Source organism: Mandrillus leucophaeus, unplaced genomic scaffold (genome assembly GCF_000951045.1).
Source record: "Mandrillus leucophaeus isolate KB7577 unplaced genomic scaffold, Mleu.le_1.0 Scaffold319, whole genome shotgun sequence".
Classification (NCBI taxonomy): Eukaryota; Metazoa; Chordata; class Mammalia; order Primates; family Cercopithecidae; genus Mandrillus; species Mandrillus leucophaeus.
Genome location: NW_012103354.1, coordinates 2,134,988 through 2,156,880, shown reverse-complemented (window position 1 = coordinate 2,156,880; position 21,893 = coordinate 2,134,988). Strand labels below are relative to the sequence as shown.

The 21,893-nt window shown below is 39.0% G+C and overlaps 1 protein-coding gene across 1 annotated transcript in view; it reads right to left on the bottom strand.

Annotated features, from left to right (window-relative positions):
- Positions 1–21,893, bottom strand: part of CDH11 (cadherin 11, type 2, OB-cadherin (osteoblast)) — a 193,189-nt gene that overhangs the window by 43,897 nt on the left and 127,399 nt on the right. The window contains exons 4-7 of the mRNA XM_011987902.1: positions 14,284–14,683; positions 8,303–8,597; positions 3,017–3,136; positions 1,882–2,049 (exon numbers count right to left, since the gene is read on the bottom strand). Coding sequence (XP_011843292.1) covers positions 1,882–2,049; positions 3,017–3,136; positions 8,303–8,597; positions 14,284–14,511 — 811 coding nt within the window. The 5' untranslated portion in view covers positions 14,512–14,683. The remainder of the gene's footprint in view (positions 1–1,881; positions 2,050–3,016; positions 3,137–8,302; positions 8,598–14,283; positions 14,684–21,893) is intronic.

The following is a 21,893-nucleotide window of genomic DNA, read 5'->3' as shown; positions in this document are numbered from 1 at the left end:
TCTTGGGCAAGTTACTTCTGTTCATTATGTTTTAATTTCCCCTTACAGAGATTTCATCAGTTCCAAGACTTTGTCTATATTTATCGCTAGTGTTTCGCTTTGCAACTTTCTTTTGGATTCATAATCTATTTAATCTCACCATGCCCTCTATATTAAAGGACGAGTGGGAAGTGGGAGTCCCTTGTAGATAATTAGCAATTAATATGAAGGTTTAAAAAAACTGTCCTATGCTGATTTTCTCCAAATCTCATTCAAGTTCATGGCAGCGAAACCAGTACAACCAGTACAGTAGTAATGTATCTTTTCTACATGATTGTCTATGACCAAGGGCAGTAAAGGCTGCCTGCTAATAATTCTGCTTGACCTTTCTTTTCCAGCACATCAGACAATCGTACAGTGTGGATAATGGAGCATGCAGCTCTTAGAATGTTACATGAGCCTCAGGCTTATTGAGGATGCTGAACTTGTGCCCAGCCAGGCAAAAGATTCTTGTGTAGATTCTTGTTTTTGAATTCCTTTGAGTCACCACAGTGCCTTCCTGGGGCCACATTTAGTTGCCTTCCTTGTTATCTCATTTGCAAAATGTTCCATTTCTCTGATAGTAAGCTCACAGGCTCTAACGAGACACTTTCATGATGAACCCCCCATGCATTAGCAGCACCAGCAGCACCACAGTCATACTGTCCATCCATACACATCTATACATACAGAGACAAACTTGTGCTCAAACTCTGACTTCGTCATATTTCTAGGGCAACTTATGCAGTTTTTATGGAAGCCAGTCTTATCTGTATAATGTAAGCTCTTGCAGAGATTTACAATAGCAGTGACTATTCATTAAATGATGGTAGTTGCTATAATTACAATTATTAATAATAACCTTTCAAAATCATTTTTTTCATTTAATTCCCTTCACAATTTTATGAACATTGTGGAACAGCCATAATCCCCTGGATAACAATCGCTAGAATTTTTTGGCAACTTATAGACAGTTGTCATTATAAGATTTTACACTAGCTCCTTTAGTCCAAACAGTAATCCTATTAATTAGGTACTGTGGAAGATGGCATTTTCCAAAACATAGCCCAAACAATATCTCCCATCCCACGTGCTTTTCCTTCAACATGACTTTGACAGGTCTTCCATTGAAAGGTGGAGTCTACACAAACTCCACTTAGATTTGTGCAGCCTGATGACTCCAGTGGAAACGATGCCATGGGACTTCTGAAGCTAGTTAGCAAAAGGCAACACAGTTTCTGCCTGGTGCCCTTGGGAATCACACGTTCCAAAACCAGCCCACACAGGAAGCAGCAATCAACACACACTTGCCAACCATGCAAGTAAGCTGGTTTGGAAGTGAATCCTCCAACCCCAGTGGAGCTGTCCCCAGCTGTTGCTGTGGGGAACAGAGGCACGCTGTCTCCTCCAAGCCTTGCCCAAATTCCAGACACATGATAAAAACAAATTATTATTATTATTATTTTATACCACTGTTTTCCAGCAATGTGTTACATAGTAATTGATAATGGATTCAGGTACTGTTATATCCAGGTTAGAAATAGGGACACTGAGGCAGAAAAGGTTCATTAATTACTAGATTGCATCACGACTACCAAGCAAAATACTTAGCAAAAACAATGTTTTGTTTCCAGGGTTGTAGAACTTTTTACATCTTTTCATTCTCCTCCTACCTCTACTCCCCGACATTGTTATTGCTGTTGTTGTCTTGTTTTTGTGTTTTGTTTTTGTAAGAATGATACGAACTGCCCCTCGTTTTCTAGATTTTCTTTTTGATACGGGAGTAAAGCAGGAATAGGTTAGAGGAGGCAGAGGGCTGGCTGTGGCACCACAGAAAAGGGAAAACCAAGCCCACCTACTTACTCTGCGGAAACTTTGGTGGGTTGTCATTGACATCGGTCAGTGTGATCGTCACTTTGGTTGTCCCTGAGAGTCCGCCCATATGTCCACCCATGTCCTTGGCCTGGATTACCACGTGGTACTCCTCCTTGGCCTCCCTGTCCATGTTGGGTAGGGCTGTTCTGATGATACCTGGACAGGTGAGCAGGCAACATCACAGATATTCATTTATAACATTATGACAAGAAAGTTCTGAGCACTGAGGAAGCAATGCTGAATAAAATAGCCCATACCCTGGGCAAGAATCATTTCAACATGATAATTACAACCAAAAGCAGCCATACTGAAGCGTCATTATGTCTTTTCAAGCAAATCATAAAACTTACTATACAACATTTGTATTTATGTTTTCCTGTACATGCAAGTAATAACCTTATTCTTCTCAGATATAAACACCCTAAAGACTGAAATATTTGAGTGGCCATTGCATGGATATCCATGACTAAACTCATACTTTTTGACTTCCAGCACAATCTTCTCTAAGTCAATTGCTGCACACAATTCACGGAAATGTTCTGATGGTGCATATTACGTTTAAAGTAGGAGGTGCATATTTCATGCAATACATTAAAATGTAAATATTAATTTGTAAAAGAGTGAACCAAATGGGTTAAATATATACAATGCTCATACAAGCATGTACTATTATCACCTGTCACTGAAAACAATGATAAGTTAATAACTGAATTCTACATGATTGCTGGATATTGGCACGTGTGCCATGCTCACTTAAATCTTTAGGAGACATTTGGAAGCTTTTTCTCTCTGTAGATATGGCAACAGTTACCTGAGAAATATAGAGAGCACTGTGGAAGCCTTAGTCCTTATTGCTGTCTTACTTCTGGCATTAAAGTTGAGTTTTTAGATTATATTTGTTATTGGGTCATCGTGAAATATGAAAAAACAATAATAAATGTTTCACGGTGTGCTAACTATGTGCCAAGCACAGGCCAAGTATTTAATCCTCACACTAACCCTATAGGGTAGCCCTCTTTATTCCTTTTTCATATTTGATCAAACAGATAATTGAACAAGTTCTGATCAGGCCTGGGACTTCTTATTCACCATGTGTCACAGTCACAGTGACATTCCACAGTACCTGTCTGTGCTTCCACCGAAAAATAGGGCTGTCCTTCGAGGATACTGTACACTAACTTGGCGCTATTTCCGTAAGTGGGGTCATCTGCATCTGAAGCTGTCACCTGGATTACTGACGTTCCTTAAAAGTGAAATAAATTAATTAGCAACATCCTCTCAGCTTTTCAAGGTATGTTCTTGTTTACAAAGTCTTATTTTAAAATTAACCCTGAGGAAGGCACCACAATTATTCAACATTCTGTCATTTTCCTGGAGTTGAGATGCAAAGCAACCAGCCAACCAACCTTCCTTCCTTCTCTATAAAAATGCCCACAGTTTAAAAATGAACTTTCTGTATTTATAGTACATCCTGCATTGGTTGGTGATTAAAATAATATTACAAACATTGCAAACATATCTTACAACTCATGCACTTGAAATGTTCAGTATATCAAATAATTACATTAAAATCTTCCCAAAGAGTATAATAAATGATAATTAACGATACATTGCTTTCATGAAAGGACAGAGTGCAATCTTCCATCTGTAGCAGAACAATAAATACATCACTTTATTGTTGCTTTGCATGTAATAAAATTGCTGCTAATACTACAATTCAATTAATTTATGGCCATAAATATTGAGCAGAATGTTGTTCCCTACTGGCATGATAATTGCATCTTCCCACCTGTAGCTGGTCTGGTAGCCATGTAACAGAAATCACCAGTAGACATCTGGTGAGAGGTAAGGGGAGCATTCATGGGTCAGAATGAAGGGAAACCAGAAAACTGAAGAAAGATGGGGCTCTGTTTTTCCTAAAAACAACTTTTGTTGCTGGCTGGTCACAAATAGCAAGTATCTGGGGCATGGCGTGCTGGGCTTCAGAGTAGGGAGAAAGGAGCTGGAAGAAGAAAACCAGCAATTATCGAATTTCTCTGTGCCAGCATGATTTGGGGGCACATTCCATGTATTTTGCCAGCATTCCTCTGCTGGGCATTTTTTACATCCACTGTAATATTGAGAAATTGAATATGAGATATATGAAGCTTTGTAATCTATTTCACAAAGTTAGTAACTGCCAAAGTCTAACCCCAATCCAGCACGCAACAAAACTCAAGTTCATTCTGTAACATTTTCAGCAGAGGGGCAAGGTTCTACATGGGAGGCAAGGGAGCCACTTTCCACAGCCTCTCACTACCTTTAATTTATAGGGTTGTCAGTGATTTTTGTGTGTTGTACATCTCACTTTTTTCTAGTTATTCTTCTATAATTCATTATTTCATAGAAACAACCTCTTTGGAGCTCTTCTCATTTGTCAGTCACTATTCTAGGCAGGATAGATTTATAAAGGAAAATACCATCATCGCGTGGCTAGGGAAATTATTAATTTTTAATGCTTAATTTCCTTCTAGAACTCTGCTACATCCTTTCCAATGGTTTTGTATTTCACATCTATTTCATTTAACCTTCAACATAGTTTATATTATCCTCATTTTATAGATGGCAAAATGAAAACCTAGAAAGCTATAACAGGTTGCCTGGGTTCGCATGGCTGATTAGGAGTGCAGCCATGATTCACAGTACTGTCTGACAACAAAGACTATACTGTCATATGCCGTAATACAATGTCTGAGTCCTCAAAATAATAAGAGCCATCCATGACAAAGCCACATCCAGCATCACACTGAATGAGCAAAAGCTGGAAACATTCTCCTTCAGAGCAGGAATAAGACAAGGATGCCCACTCTCACCAGTCCTATTCAACATAGTACTGGAAGTCCTAATCAGAGCAATGAGGCAAGAGAAAGAAATAAAAGACTTCCAGATAGGAACAGAAGAAGTCAAATTATTTCCCTTCACTAATGATATGATTCTATACCTAGAAAACTCTAAAGACTCTGCCAAAAGGTTCCTAGAACTGATCAAAAACTTCAGTAAAGCTTCAGAATACAAAATCAAGGTACAAAAACCAATGGCATTTCTATACATCAATAACACTCAAGCCGAGGGCCAAATCAAGAATACAGTGCGATTCACAATAGCCACAAAACAATAAAATACCTAGGAATACATCTAACCAAGGAGGTGAACTATCTCTACAAGGAGAATTTCGAAACACTGCTGAAAGAAATCACAGATGACACAAACAAATGGAATATTGATCCTTCAATGGTATTGATTCTTTCAACCCATGAGCATAGAATGTTTTCCCACTTGATATCATTAAAATGGCTACACTGCCCAAAGCAATCTACAGATTCAATGCTATTTCTATCAAACTACCAACATCGTTTTTCACAGAATTAGAAAAAAAAAAAAACTGTTCTAAAACTCATATGGAACCAAAAAAGAGCCCGAATAGTCAAAGCAATCCTAAGCAAAATGAACAAAGTTGGAGGAATCACCTTACCCAACTTCAAACTATACTACCAGGCTACAGTAACCAAAATAGCATGTTGCTGGTGCAAAAACAGACACACAGACCAATGGAACAGAATAGAGACCTCAGAAATAAAGCCACACACCTGCAGCCACCTGATTATCAACAAAGTTGACAAAATTAAGCAATGAGGAAAGTACTCCCTAATCAATAAATAATGCTGGGGTAACTGGCTAGCCTGATGCAGAAGAATGAAACTGGACCCCTACCTTTCCCCATATACAAAAATTAACTTAAGGTGAATTAAAGATTTAAATGTAAGACCTCAAACTATAAAAGCCCTAGGAAAACACCCCCAGGAAACACCATTCTGGACATTGGCCTTGGGAGATAATTTATGACTAGGTCCTCAAAAGCAATTGCAACAAAAATAAAAATTGACAAGCAGGACCTAATTACACTAAAGAGCTTCTGCACAACAAAGAAAACTATCAACAGAGTAAAGAGACAACTTACAGAATGGGAGAAAATATTCACAAACTACACACCCAACAAAGGTCTAGTATCCAGAATCAGGAATTTAAACCATTCAACAAGTAAAAAAACAATGTCATTAAAAAGTGGGCAAAAGACATGGGTGGACACTTATCAAAAGAAGATATGCAAATGGCTAACAAACATAAAAAAAAATTGGTCGTCACTAAACATCAGAGAAATGTAAATCAAACCAATAATGAGATACCATCTCACACTAGTTAGAACAGCTGTGATTAAAAAGTCAAAAATAACATGCTGGTGAGGATGTGGAGAAAAGGGAACACATATACATTGTTGGTTGGAATGTACATTAGTTCACTCTGAAAAGCAATTTGGAAAAGTCTCAAATAAAACAATTACAATTAAAGGCTGGGCGCGGTGGCTCATGCCTATAATCCTAGCACTTTGGGAGGACGAGGTGAGTGGATCACCTGAGGTCAGGAGTTCAGATCAGCCTGGCCAACATGGCAAAGCCCCTTGTGTACTAAAAATACAAAAAAACTAGCCAGTGTGGTGGTGGGCACCTGTAATCCCAGCTACTCAGGAGACTGAGGCAGGAGAATTGCTTGAACCCAGGAGGCAGAGATTGCAGTGAGCCATGATCGTGCCACTGCACTGTAGCCTGGGCAACAGAGTGAGATTCTATCTCAGGAAAAAAAAAAAAAGTTACAATTCAACCCAGCAATCCCATTACTCTTTGTAGACCCAAAGGAAAATAAATTGTTCTACAAGAAAAACGCCTGCCCTTGTATATTTATTGCAGCACTATTCACAATAGCGAAGACATGGAGTCAACCAAGGTGTCCATCAACAGTGGATTGGATAAAAAATATGTGGGGGGTGTGTGTGTGTGTGTATATATATATATACTCCTGAGGTCAGGAGTTCAAGACCAGCCTGACCAACATGGTGAAACCCCATCTGTACTAAAAACACACACACACACACAAAAATTAGCCGGGCATGGTGGTGCGCACCTGTAATCCCAGCTACTCGGAAGGCTGAGGCAGGAGATTTGCTTGACCCGGGAGACAGAGGTTGTAGTGAGCCGAGATAGCATCACTGCACTCCAGCCTGGGTAACAGATGGAGACTCTGTCTCAAAATAAAATAAAATAAAATAAAGTAAAATAAAATAAAATAAAATAAAATAAACCTGCACATGTACCCCCAAATCTAAAATAAAAATTGAAACTAAAAAAAAAAAAAAAAAAAAAAGCCTGAATGTTATACCTAAACATCAATGAGCCCGCAAAGGTGAGAATAATGATGAAAATTTCCCCAGATTATCTATTTTGATGACTTGACTTTCCACCTCATCCCGACCCCTGACACTCAGTTGCTGACACTGCTGTTTCCTCTATATGGATTTATTTGATATTTGTTGTTTCTCATTATAATACACATGCTAACCACCAAGAGGCTGAAGGACTGGGCAGGGAAAATGGAAGAGACGAAGGTAGGAAATGGCTCAGACTGGCTTTGGATAAGTACCTGACTTTTCCTTGTGGAGAAGGAATGCACCAGTTTCTGGCATAAAAAGCTCTGTATGCACAGTGGAAGGATCCTAGCGTTCTAAAGTCAAACCTACCTTTCTTAAGTAGGTTGATTTCCTATACTGGGTACTGGGTTTTCTTGTCTGTAAAACGATCCTGAATTCATTTGAGTTCTAAGACTCTTTTAAGCAGACTCACTCCCTGATTAGAACAGTTCTACTCACTGTTTGAAAGACAAACCTTTCTTAATATGAGGAATGTTTCTCAAAAGAAACATTATATAAATGTTTCATTATGTGCATGTTATAAAGAAAGCTATAGACAGAAGGTGGCTAATTCTTTGACGAAATCTTTCAAAAAATTATCCTTTAGCAACTTAATATGTCTTCAAGCATGTTGAAAAGATATACCTACTTCTGAATTAATACATGGTGACATAGTGCTGTGGCTAAATGTGCATTTTAGATCCATTTAATTGCACAAATGTCCCTAAAGAAATTAGTTAACTTGTTTCTGGCGTGGGTTTCCTATCTGTGAAATATGGTGAGTTGGAATTACCCTACTGTAAAGATTAATCATTGCAAAAACTAAATACAATAGTGCATGTAAGTCATTAATTAGCACAGTGTCTACAGGCAACAAATATTACCATTGTCATTACCTATTAGACATCAATATGCCCTAGTGACTGAATGTGCATTAGCTCTATTCCTACAAGACTAGAAATTGTTATTCCCATTTTACAGAGGAACAAAAGAATTTTTGTTCCTTTTGTTATTTTGCCATAAAAGACACAGAAGAAGCTCTACCTCCTGATTTGGAAGAACGGGCTTCAGCCCACCCACCACAGAGACACCAGGCCTGGAAGCAGAGCAGGCCTCTCCCACGGTACGCACCCACATTGGACCTCTCGGGCACGTTGGCATGATAGGTCTCGTGCAGGAACTCCGGAGGGTTGTCATTAATGTCCTGGACCTTGACAATGAATTCTGACGGTGGCTCCAGTGGCCGGTTGGTGTCCCTGTCCACCGCCTGAGCCATCAGCGTGTACTGGGCTCTCTCTTCTCGATCCAACGTCTTGGTGGCATGAATGTTCCCTGATTTGTCATCAATCACGAAAATGGTTCCAGCGCCTTCACCTGAGAGAATGTATTTGATGTTCCCATCACCAGAGTCAATATCCGAATGAAGCTGGAAAAAAGAGAAATTGAGATTTTTAATTTCATGAGGAATGCAGTGGGGAATCTCACTTACAAGTGATTGCAACAATCTGCTGCACACACACACGCCAGGAAAGGGAGATGTTCTCATCCTATTTTACAACAGGAGAAAGGCAACCTTAGAGAATATGGTAGCCGTGGCCAAGGTCACACTGCAGAACAGTGAAGCCAGAGTTCAAATAAGTAAATAAATATATTATATATATATATGTATATGTATATATACATACACACACACACATATATATGTATATTTAATTCTAAGATTCATGCTCTCCCTTCACCTCTTTCCATATATATGCACATATACAAAATACAAAAACCTAAACGTATCTCAATAGTTTGAAATAAATGTATGTTTATTTCTAAAAACATATTAGCAAACATTCATGCAATAAGTAAGTCTTCCTCTCAACTCTGACTCCCGTTCCTTCATTTTCTCCTCTGCTCAGAGATTATCACTGTAACCAGTTTCTTGTGAATCCTATAAGAGATATTCTATTCTATGCATATGCAAGGAAATCTACACAAATACATATGGGCCCTAGTTTATGTTATACAGTAAAGTTCCAGAGTACACACATCATTCTTCACCTCATCCTTTTCCTCTAACAATAAATTCAGGTGACCATTCCACGTTTATAACTATAGATCTTCCTCATCCACTGTATGGAGGTTATTATCTTTTTTTAAAATTTTTTGTTTTGGAGGTTTGTTTTTGAGGTGGAGTCTCACTCTGTCACCCAGGCTGGAGTGCAATGGCGTAATCTCGGTTCACTGCAGCCACTGCCTCCCATGTTCAAGTATTTTCTCCTAAATCAGCCTCCCAAGTAGCTGGGATTACAGACACATGCTACCACATCCAGCTCATTTTTGTATTTTTAGTAGAGACAGGGTTTCACCATGTTTCCCAGGCTGGTCTCGAACCCCTGACCTCAAGTGATCTGCCTGCCTCAGCCTCCCAAAGTGCTGGGAATACAGACATGAGCCACCACGCCCGGCCAATGGTTTTCTTTTTTTTTTTTTTTTAGCAGTCCCCTTCTAAAGAACACTTAGCTTGTTTCCTGGCTTTTGTTACTACAAACAATTGAACTGATCAGATCTTTCCAGAAGGCCTGCTTTGCGGTACACAGGGTATGAGGATTTGCGGATGTGGCCTGCCTGGAAGAAGTGTCCATCCTAACCCTAAAGGCAGGTAGGACTAGTGGTATGGGTTGGTATGTATACAATTTCTTAGGTGTCAGAAAGAATCTTAAACATCCCCAAGTTTGTCTTCTTTGACAGAGCTTAGAGATAAGATGATATTTGCCTAAATTCACACTTGTAAGGTCCAAGAAATCAACTAGGTCTCTTAACTTCCAACCATCTTCTGTTCCACCTCACTCTGCTCTGTGTTTTCAAACACGAAAGTCTCCCAAAAATCACATCTGGTTTTCCTGTAACAAAAACACTCCTCACCCCGCCTTGCTGTTCAACCTCAATTTCTGCAGCTGTCATTTTAATCTGAGGTCCTTGGTCCTCATTCTGCCCTTTGTGGGAAAAAGCAAGCATTATTTTTACTGTTCTAGTGGGTTTCAAGAGCAGTCAAGTAGCAAAAAAGACCTTGGTTCTACCTACTAAGTAAGAAAAGCCATTGCAAACTAGAGAGCTTTATTCAAATGGTATTTAAAATAACAAAAAAGAGGTCAGGCACACTGGCTTATGCCTGTAATCTCAGCATTTTGGGATGCTGAGGCAGGTGGATCGCTCGAGGTTAGGGGTTCGAGAACAGCCTGGCCAATATGCTGAAACCCCATCTCTAGAAAAAATACAAAAATTAACTGGGCATGATTAATTTAATTAATTTTAATTAATTAAAATAAAAACTATGATTATTATCAATGCCATTTAAATAGTAATAATATTAGTATTATTTATTACTAATGCCATTTTTATATTTTTGTGAAAATTGGTATTTTATTATTTCAATTTAAATTATTACTATGAGACTAAGGCCTAGAGACCTTACCTCATGATTATTATTATGAGACTAAGGCCTAGAGACCTTGCTCATAAAGCAAGGTTGAATACATTGATTTTTAAATATTTAGTTTTCTTTCAATTTCCCCAAAGATATCTAACTGATTTGCCGTGCTTCAGTGAAACCACATTATTTCAGCTCAGGGAGTTACCTGTAGGTACAAATTACAAAGACCATTTTGTTTTTAGTACTCTTTGTTCCTCGGAGGAAAAAATAAACAGACTTTCCTTCAGAATTTATTATTCATAACAATGTGTTGTCATGAAATTATGGCTAACACATTTCTGATGAATAAGTCCATTTGACAGTAAAACACAAAGCTGTTTGATGGCCTAGGACAGATGAACAGAATTGCCCCAATCTTCATTCAGTCAAGTTTCCTTAATGAAGGCAAAGTTTCTGCCCCGACTCCCATCTCAGGGAAGACTTAACTTTGTTCTTCTGTTTACCCTGCTGCAGACCTGGCAGAAGTTAGGGCAAAGACGTATGAATGAGGAACAAGAAACTATAAATACAATGCTGACTTTAATGGGAATGCCCAGACATTGAATCTTTCTAGAGGCCTTCCTATATTACATAAAAAATTGGCAAGTTTCTTGAAAATTAACCAGATCTATTTCATGATCAGCCAAATAACTAAAAATTTAACAAAACATTTCGTATTATTTTTCTACTTTGTTTTCAGGTCGGGAAGTTGGATATAACTTCTCTTTTTTGTATCTAACAAAGATGATTTATACAATTGACATGGATACTTACTAGGCTACACACACACACACACACACACACACAACACAAAACAACACAGTTTCAGAAACCATTCAGCACTATCAAGGGATCCAGTTGCTGAGGCATACACAGCCAATTCCTAACTCCAAAGACGAATGGCTTCCCTCTCTGCATAGCACAGCATGACACAGGCTATATTTCCACAAGAAATCTGAAAGTCCATGGTTTACCAAATTTCACTTTTTCAGGGCATCTTGAGTATTCAACCTTGAATGTCATCAAATCAAAGGTTGTTAGGAAATAAACCATCTACTCCATCCCTCCTATTTCTAGGGAACTGTCTCAGCACATTTCAAAAGAAAGGTCCACAGGACCAACCACTTTATTTATTTTTCCCCTATCCAACCCGACATCAGATTCGTCCTCATGCGCCTAGGTTTTGAAGGTCACACAGCATGAATAATACTAGAGTTTTCCTTTTCCCTCTTTTTTTTCTATATTTTCTTCTAGTAGGCATGACAATTGCTTATTCCACAGAGATGCTGAAATGACTCTCCAGATCCTGTTTCTTCTGCAACCCCCAACCTGAACACACACACACTGCTTCCCATTGAGAAAGTCCCCAAAGCAGAAGGTTCTATTCATATCTCAGAATGATTCATGCACAGCCCTTCACATCATTCAAGCTCCACATCCCTTGCCATGGCTGAAATCTATTTTTCCTCTCTGGGCACACAGCCCATCTCCTCTACTTGGGGAATTCCATATGCCAATTATTTCCATTTCCATTTCTCACGTCGACTTCCACATATTTCCATTTGGGATATAAATGAGTGAAATTCCTTTGGTACATCTTCAAGAAGAAATTTTTCCAAACTTACACAATGTCATTGAGATTCTAACATGAATCTCCTTCAAGTATGTCAATTATGTGAATATGAAGTGTTGTTCTCATGTAAAAGAACAATTAAGATAACTTTGTAGAAATCAGTAGGGTTCAGAAACCCCACAAACCTACTGTCTTTCCCTTTTACCTTCCACTGGATAATTCTTGTTCATCTTTTAGGTTACAGGTTATTCCCATGTTCTCCTTGAAACCTTCCTTTGACATCTCTCCCAAATATTACTATGTAAATTCATAATCATTTACATAGAATTTCCTCATTATTCTTCATTTTCTTTTTTTTATTTTTATTTTTTTAATTGCTTAGGTAACTGTCTCTTTTCCACTAGACCTCTTTGAGGTCAGGAGCTATCTTAATCTAGTTTACATTTTGCCTAGCACAGCAGCTCCACATCATAGGATTTCAGTTCTTAGGTATCTAAAGATCTTTTTGTTTTCTGTTTCTTCTTTTTTTTTGAGATGGAGGCCTTTGTCTCATAATAATAATTTAAATTTAAATAATAAAAATACTTTAACAAAAAATATGAAAATTGCATTAGTAATGAATAATACTATTAATATTGTTCATATTAACTGGCATTGTTAATAATTATCTCGTTTATTTATTTATTTTTTATTTATTTTTTGAGACAGAGTCTTACTCTGTCTCCCAGGCTGGAGTGCAGTGGCGCATCTCGGCTTACTGCAACCACTCCCTCCCAGGTTCAAGCAATTCTCCTGCCTCAGCCTCTGGAGTAGCTGGGATTACAGGCACTCGTCACCACGCCTGGCTAATATTTGTATTGTTAGTAGAGACGGGGTTTCTCCATACTGGGCAGGCTCATCTCGAACTCCTGACATCCAATGATTCACCTGCCTCAGCCTCCTGGAGTGTTGGGATTACAGGTGTGAGCCACTGCGCTGGCCACACATATCTTTTTGTAGTTTTAATGTCACTGTCATCTGAAAGATAACTGTATATTTTATTACAAATGCTAGTGGGTAGATAATTTTCCAGACTCTCTTGAATTGTAGATAATTTTCCAGACTCTCTTGAATTTGTATTTTGGACTCTCTTTCTCTACTTGCACTTTTCTGTAAGGGATACACAGAGACCACAGAGCCTGGAACGGGAAGTCATCTCACTGGGTTTTACCATGCCTGTGGAAACAGGGATAAAACCACATCCAACCTTCTGATACATATTCATTCATCTCCTCAAAGTTGGATCTAGCACCAGGACATAAGTACACAAGGATGACACTGCCCCTGACACAAAGCAGCTTGAAGTGTAGTCAAGTAAACAGATTAATAAGTAGACACATCGAATACAGAAAGGAAAGCTATGATAAAGGGTCAAAGGAGGAGCATTCAGGTTGGCATTAGGGTGTGGTCAGGGAAATGCCTTCAGCTGGAAAATGGTTAAACCAATTATGGCTATGTCTGTTTAATGGGCTATTAAGCAGTCATTCAAAATGGAGTTTGAGCCTGGCGTAGTGACTCAGGCCTGCAATCCGAACACTTTGGGAGGCTGATGAGGGAGGATCACTTAGGTCAGGGGTTTGAAGTCAACCTGGGCAACACAGCAAGACCCTTTCTCTACAAAAAATAAAACAAAATACAAATTAGCCAGGCATGGTGGCATGAGCCTGTAGTCCCAGCTACTCAGGAGGCTAAAGCAGGAGGATCCTTTGAGGCCAGGAGTTTGAGATTACAGTGAGCTATGATCACACTACTGCATGCCAGTCTGGGCAACAGAGAGAGACTCCATATTTAAATAATATGATAAATGAGTTTTATGATATAACTCCATAAAACTAAATGGAAAAACCTAAGAAGTATTCTCAACATGGATAAGTGTCTGGAATAACATATTATGTACAATATTTGGGTGGTTTTACTGGCTGTTCAGGCCATTGGTGTTTTCTCTCTTAGATGCCTGTGGGCCTTTTGTTTCTTTCTGGCCACAGACGATTATTCCAGTGGTGGGATGGAGAGCTCAGGATTGAGGGAAGGCAGCCTTACCCTGCCCACAAGCACGGGGTCAGGCCCGGTGTACTCCTCTATCACGAAGAACTGGTTCCAGACCCAGCCACGCTTGGAGCGCTGTAGCACCTGCCCCTCCTTGCCCTTCTCGTGGTGCCCATGGAAGGAGGGCCGCAGGTGGCCCCGCCGCTCTGGGGCAAAGGCCTGACTGTGGCACAGCATACCCAGGCACACCAGGGCGGCTTGTAAACAGTAGTTCTCCTTCATTTTTGGTTACGTGGTAGGCACAGGAGAATGCAGCTGTCACCCCTTCCACCAACCGTGCGGTGGTCTTGCCGAGGGTGGCCTCCCGGACGTGTCACGCAGACCTCTCTTGGGATGGAATGTCTCTGCTGGCTGAGCTCATCACGTCAGGGCTGCCCACGTCCCCAGTCAGCTTCTGCAAGCAGAGAGAGGTTGGATTAGCTGCAGGCCGAATCCCCACTTCATTTCCATTCCATTCAGTAAGCCTTCAGGACTGGGCATCAGTTTTATCACGTGGGAACTACCGGCTTTGGGGAAGCTCACCGACTGCTTTGAGCTCAGCTTGCTCATTTATGAAGTGAGGATAAGAGTGTACCCACTACAAAGCTGCCACTGGGATTCAATGAGTAATGCATATAAGTCTCTTAGCACGATGCCTGGTACTAGTAAGCACTCCATATTTAACTGTTATTATAATTGATCAAAACTGTGCTTATATATGATTTTTTAATAAGAAAACAGGGAATTAAAGGAGTCCAGATGGGGAACATATAATCCACACTGGGGTTCAGTTCAGGGAGAGGATGGATGGCTGGACTCAATCCTTTAGTGAGGATTGCTGTAATAAGAAAGGAAAGTGTGAGATTCCGTGCAGAAGGAACATCACATCCAAAAGCACAGTGTGTTCCAAGACGTTCAGCATGCCTGGAGGTAGTAATGAAGAAGGCGGGCAGGCAGTGGATCCTGTTAGAGAAGGGATGTAGGGGGAAGATCCCAAGAAACCATTGATGGCTACTGAAATATTTATAGGGAAATAATGGGTCAAGGTCTCTTTGGTAAATCAGTTAAGGGTATAGTGTCAATTCAAGGAGGAAGATTTGCTTTTGTCTGGCAAAGATCCATCCACGAAGCCAAAGATCCTACCTTGCTTAGCCTGGAAGTCTCAGAAAGGATATTTTACAAGCTTTCACTAACTAGGAGAAGGAAAATAAAACAAAACAGTATGTCCTACTAACCAGCCCAAGGTCGTGTTCCCAGCACCCAGCCATGACTGAGCTACTCAACACCAGTGAGGATAAGCCATTAATGCCTTTCACCTTTCTACACTCTTCAGAGGTTTTTGACCCACAGTCACTCCTGTCCTCTCTCCAGCACTCTGGTTCTCATTGGCAGTCCTTAACTCCTGCCTTGGGTTCTGGACTTCTTCATCGGACTTTCTCATGCTGAAAACTTAATTCTTCTCTAAGGAATTCCCCTTGCTTGTTCTCCTCTCTTAGAATCATACATTTGTTTTCTGGAGAATCACCTTCTCTCTCTGGAGTGCCACCCAGACTCCAGAAAGAGAATCAGATGAGTTCACCACCAATGTGAGGGAACCTGAGATAGTTCTTTTTCAGGAGGATGACACACTGATATTGAAGATAACGTTCTGTTTCAGCATCTGGGTCTAAATGAAACTGAAAAACTTATTGGGCATTGTAGGGATCACTGTCATCACCTAATTTTTTTGCTATCTTCTTTGGGTGAAATGGTTCAGGGAAAAAGGGAGCAAGAAGGAAAGAGCATGGATCTTGGCATAGTGGAAGGTACATAGACTTAGAGGTCAGCTGCAGATGGATCAGAATACCACTTCCATATTTTACAATCTGGGTTACTTTGGGCATGCCAATCAATCACTCTGAACCTCAATGTTTTCATGTGAACAATGAGGATGACAAGAATTGTTGCACCCATACAGGCCTGAACACAGAGTTGGGAACTGGGCATGCACTAGGCTCCTTCTTCTTTTCCCAGAGTGTCACAATACAGGGGAAGATCTCAAGAAACCACTGACGGTTACGGAAATATTTACAGGAGAAATAATGGGTCAAGGTCTGATATGGTTTGGCTGTGTCCCCACCCAAATCTTATCTTGAATTTAATATGTGTTGTGGGAGAGACCCAGTGGGAGGCAACTGAATCATGGTTGCAGGTCTTTGCCATGCTGTTCTCATGATAGTGAATAAGTCTCAGGAGATCTGACAGGTTTATAAGGGGAAGTTTCCCTGCACAAGCTCTCTCTTTGCCTGCTGCCATCCGTGTAAGATGTGACTTGCTCCTCCTTGCCTTCCACCATAATTGTGAGGCTTCCTCAGCCACATGGAACTGTAAGGGTACCCATGCCTTGAACATGGAGATGCCCCAAAGAGGGTGATGAGGTGCTTTCTCCAAGATGGGAATTGAGAACAAACGAGTTACTTGGGATACCATAGCCATCTGACCTCAGCAACCTAGAAAATAAAAGAACTGGTGAAATTATAATTTGTAGATACAGATCCATTCCATTTTGATGACCTTTGACTATACCAGCCCAAGTCTTTCTGTTTCCTTTGTAATATGGCAAAGTGGTATCTGGGAGGCCACAGATGTGCACTTAATGCCTGGTGACTGTCACTTTTCTCAATAATATTTTGGGATGGTATTATGTTAGTCTTTATTCAAGGAATAGGGGAGTTGAAATCTTTGATATTTGTTGTAAACAGACACTTTGGGAAATGTAAAAGGCTACGTGGGAGAGAGAGAAAGATGGAAAAGGCAGTGTCATCATTTAGCAACTTCTTCCTTACATTCAGGTACTTTAATAATACATCAGATGCTCTTTCTAGAAAGCCAAACTGACTGTTTGGAAAGAGCACAAAGAAGGCCCCAGGAGGGGTTAGATGCTAAAATGAGGCAATATGAAACAACAGAAAGATTTCTGGGCAGAAGTCATGAAACTCGAGATTTGGTGGAGAATCTGGCACTAATTTGCCATGGAACATCATTGATTCTACTCTCAGAGGCTCTATCTCACTCTGTAAAATGAAGCCTGTGTAAAATTTTCTTCAAATGGCTTCATATTCACAATTAGTTTCAGTGAACTAGTGATGGGCATTTCTTCTGATTCATACAGTATCTCCTTACTAGACTGGAAACTTCTGAATGGATGGGATTATATCTTATTCACATTTATATGTCTGGCACCTGAGCACAAAGCAGGCCATCAATAAAATTTTAATATATGATTTGAATCTCAAATTTCAACTCCAAACTTGACATTGACTCTGTGAAAACTCAAGAAGAAAGAAAGAAAAAGGAAACAGCATATGGTGAGGCAAGATCCCTGCCCATCTTGCACCATGCCAAGTATTAAATGCTCATTCACACAGTGATAAATTATTCTTGCATATAAGCTGTGAAGTGTATTAGAAAGAAAGGGTTTAATTAAAGTTGATATTTCTTCACCTCTTTCTTCTGGCTGCCATTTTGCTGTAAAGCACAATTATTTCTAACACTAGAAGTGTTGAAACAAGATGACAACTTTTTTTTCTTGTATAAAAAAATGTCTAGCTTAATACTAATGAATTTAAGAGTTTCCACATGATCAATAAACAATAACATTCAATCTGTTAAAAAGATTAAATTATCTCTTTTCTTCTTTTGGAAAGAATACTGAATCAACTTGCTTTTAAGAGCAATGGCCCATCATTTTAAATGCTTATATGACTATATGTAATACGGAAAGTTATTTTTATGGTTAATCTTAGGTACATATAAGATTGATTTTAAGACATAATTTTTTAAAAAAAATATTCACTTTCAGAATGAAAATTTATGTAGCAAGTTCTTTTCCTTAGCTACTGTTCTAAAAGCTTTACAAATAGTAACTCATCTATTAATTTCTATAACAACCTTATGAATAGGAGCCATGAATATTCTTCTCTTAAAGGATGAGGAAACTGAGTCCCAGACACATTAAACAACTTATGCAGACTTACACTTCTAGTAAATAGCAGACCTGAGATTTGAACTCATGGCGTCAGGCCCTAGAATCCATGTTCTTAACCAGTGAACAACCACAACTCTTGTCATTTGTTTGAGTTTGAAGTTCATAAGGAAATTATATGGATGTTGTGATAAAAAGCAGTAACCTGGAAGCCAGCTAAATGTGGGAAGTAAATTACCATTGGAGCTCAGCGTATACTAATAACAGGACTAGAATGAAAATACTAATAATAGTTAAAATTTGCCAGGTGTTATCCACCTAACATTCTTGGACATGTTTTCCATGAGTTGAGTCATCAAATCATAAAAACCCTAAAAAGTAGCATTATTGCTATTCCCATTTTACAGGCAAGTAGTCTGAGGCACATCAAAATTAAGTAATTTGTTCTAGGTTACAGAGCCAGCAAGTGAAGGAGCTGGTATTGAACTCTGAATGTTTGGTTCAAGGACTTGTATTACTACCCTCTACAATTTTACCTAAGAGAACACTGCAGTTCAAATTTAGGCACACTAATACAAATAGACACAATAGCCTTAAAATGATGATAATTTAAATTTTGGTAGCATGGATAAGTAGACTGTAATAAAAAAAAATATCCAAACCAAAAAGAAAGAAAAAGCATTTTATATCCAAATAACCAAAGTGAAGATGAACAAGAGGTAATTACATCAGTCCATCAATAACCATCAATAACATAGTATAACCAGGTCCTTAAACAACATATGACACAAAATTTGATCTTTGGTTTTTATTTTAAATACCTGTTTCAGAATTTCTAAATGTGTACGTTAGAAAAGGTGTATTCAGAGTGGTTTTTGTTTTTTGTTTTGTTCCGTTTTATGAAATGTTTCTAGAATTGAGAGAACTGATTGATGTATTCAGTAGTAGGGACTTAGTAGGAATCTCCCATGAAAATTAATAGGAGGCTGCCCTCCTAAGGAGACCTTGATGTTGGTAATAATTAGGGAAATATATCAATGTTCTAATTGGTTTTAATGAAGACCCCCAAGGTAGTTCTTAAACAATCCATTAAAACACTTTTTAGCAGTATGCCAGGATGCCTAAGCATTGGGATTCTACTAAAACATATAGGAGGACTTTATTTTATGATGGGAGCATATTGCTTGGAGGGAAAAATAAATGTTGTTGAAAGTCACAGCAGTAATAACATGACAGGAAAATAGATGTGCAAAGCCACCAGCTCGAAAGGGAAGGCTCACCCCTCTATCTTGAGAGCAGATAGTCCGTCATAAGCTACCGCGCCTTGAGCATAAAACTCTCTTGCTGTGCCTGCTTTTGTCTCCGTAAAAGAAAATGACATATACGGGTGTTTAAGTATATTTGGACTCCTGCTGGAAATTGTTATTGGGTGGAGAATGCAAGACGAAAGCGCTTAGCAGAAAGCAAGCAGATATGGTTTTTCAGCTGTCCTCTCCCCACAGAGCTGGAAGGATCAGATGGGCTGACCTGTTTTTTCATTTCTAGGTAGCTAATTTACAGTTAGAGACAGGTTATTATTACATTAAGAATATTACCAAGGCCCACACCAGAGCTCAAAACCCCATTCTGTATCTGCAAAGTCCCCTTGTTGGTGAGCTCAGGGGCTCTGGTATCCCTTTCAACAAACACAGCTTTGTAACCAATCCAATTCTATTATGCAAATTAATTCAAGCATATTTTATTCCCCGTTCAGATCTCATCACTCAGCACTGAGCTGGTCTCTCATTTCAAATCAAATCACAGGAATTATGCCACGTCTGTGGAAATCACAGAGAATAGGGGAGAAGAAGTATTACAAGAATTATTGAGTCACACTTCCCAGTAATTCTTCTCCCCTGATTTCTAGACTTGGAGCAAGGCATAAGCTTGGGGTAATCACTTTTTCTCAGGTGCAAAATACACAGCAGAGACTGTAAAAAGGTTATGGCATATGCTGCTCCAATTTCTAATACCAAATTCAAATGTTAAAGTAGGCAGCAAATAAGGCCCCTTATCAAAGACCCCAGCTCTCTGCAAAGGTGAGTGGAAATTTTCAAACTGCTTCAGTGGAGATCTGAGTCTCTGCTTCTGGAGAGAGAGAGAATGACAGAAGTTCTGCTTTGAAAGTGGAAAGATCATTCACTACCTGTGTCAGGCAAAGCTGGGTTCAAATCCTGGTTCCAACACTCATGATTTACATTATATTGTCATAAAAACAGATACTATCCTTTGTCAGGTGCTTGATTTTTCTAGTGCTGGACAGTATGCTCAGGGCTTGGTATACATTATTTTATTTCATTTTCACCACAACTGCATATATATAATATGTGAGATATATATATGTGTGTGTGTGAGATATATATATTTGATATATATCATATATATTTGATATATATATATGATATATATCATATATATATATATATCACTCAGACTTTATCTAGGAGGAAAGTGAGTCTCAGTGTCCTTATGTAACCCACCCAAGTACACCCCGAATCACTGACAACGTTGTAATTCAAATGCAAGTTTACAGGACTGCAGAAGCCAAGCTTGACTTCGGACTATTTTACCTGGCTATCAATGTCTGAAAATCCAGGTTCCCAATCTTCAATATAAGAAGATTGCATGACCAACTCCAAGGGTCATCTCAGCTCCAAAAATTTTATTTGCTATATAACATAATGTTTGCTAGATGTGACTTCCACTAATTTTTTAAGTAAATACAATCAGATTTTATATTCTTAGGGTCTCATGGCCACAAAATATTATAGGAATCCAATATAACACCCTAGACCTAAAACTTGTATAGTCATTCAGTGATAATTTATCTATTTAAGTAACTAAATCATCTTCAAATGATAACATGATTAAGTACAATATGTACAATGAAGAACTTATTATTTGTACTCTACTCTGTCCTTAAGACAGTCTTTTTCTTGGTGTAATATTTTCAAATGATCATTCAGATGAATAATATATATCATATATCAACACATACAGGAAATAACTCTGTCTGCAGTGTCATCTCTAACTATGAATGTGTGGAAAGAGAAACAGATTTTATTTTCATTTGTTCTTTCGTATGAGCTAAGATACCTGTGGGAAGATTAGAGCAAAGCGGTGATGATAAACAGATGCTTAACATAATGTCATGTCATTTGTGGTATCAAAGGCCTATATGTAAACCTCCTTTTGTCTCCAAGCAGTAAATATGCATCAAGCTTTTTTTATTTGTCTGTTCCTTCACTTGGCAATAACTTTTCAATGGTTCTAGGCCTAGGTTGAACTCTGAGGATACACAGGCATCAATGTACCTCCAGTATGCAGACTGTTCTCAAACAATACTGAGACTGTTGTCTAAGCAGATGAATGATGATATGATGTGTTCAGTACAGATAGGACTATGTATAAGAGCACAAAGGAATCCATGACTACACTTCTGCAGATAAATTTGTAAAGTATCGGTCCTGTACTTCAATACTTGCCTACTCGAACCTCTTGCAAGTAAACTCCCATATCCACCACTTCCAATGCCTGGAGCTTCCATTCCCACTTTGGGCTATGGCTCATTAAACCACACCGAGTTCAATGACAAGTAAATCATAAACCAAGCATTGATTGT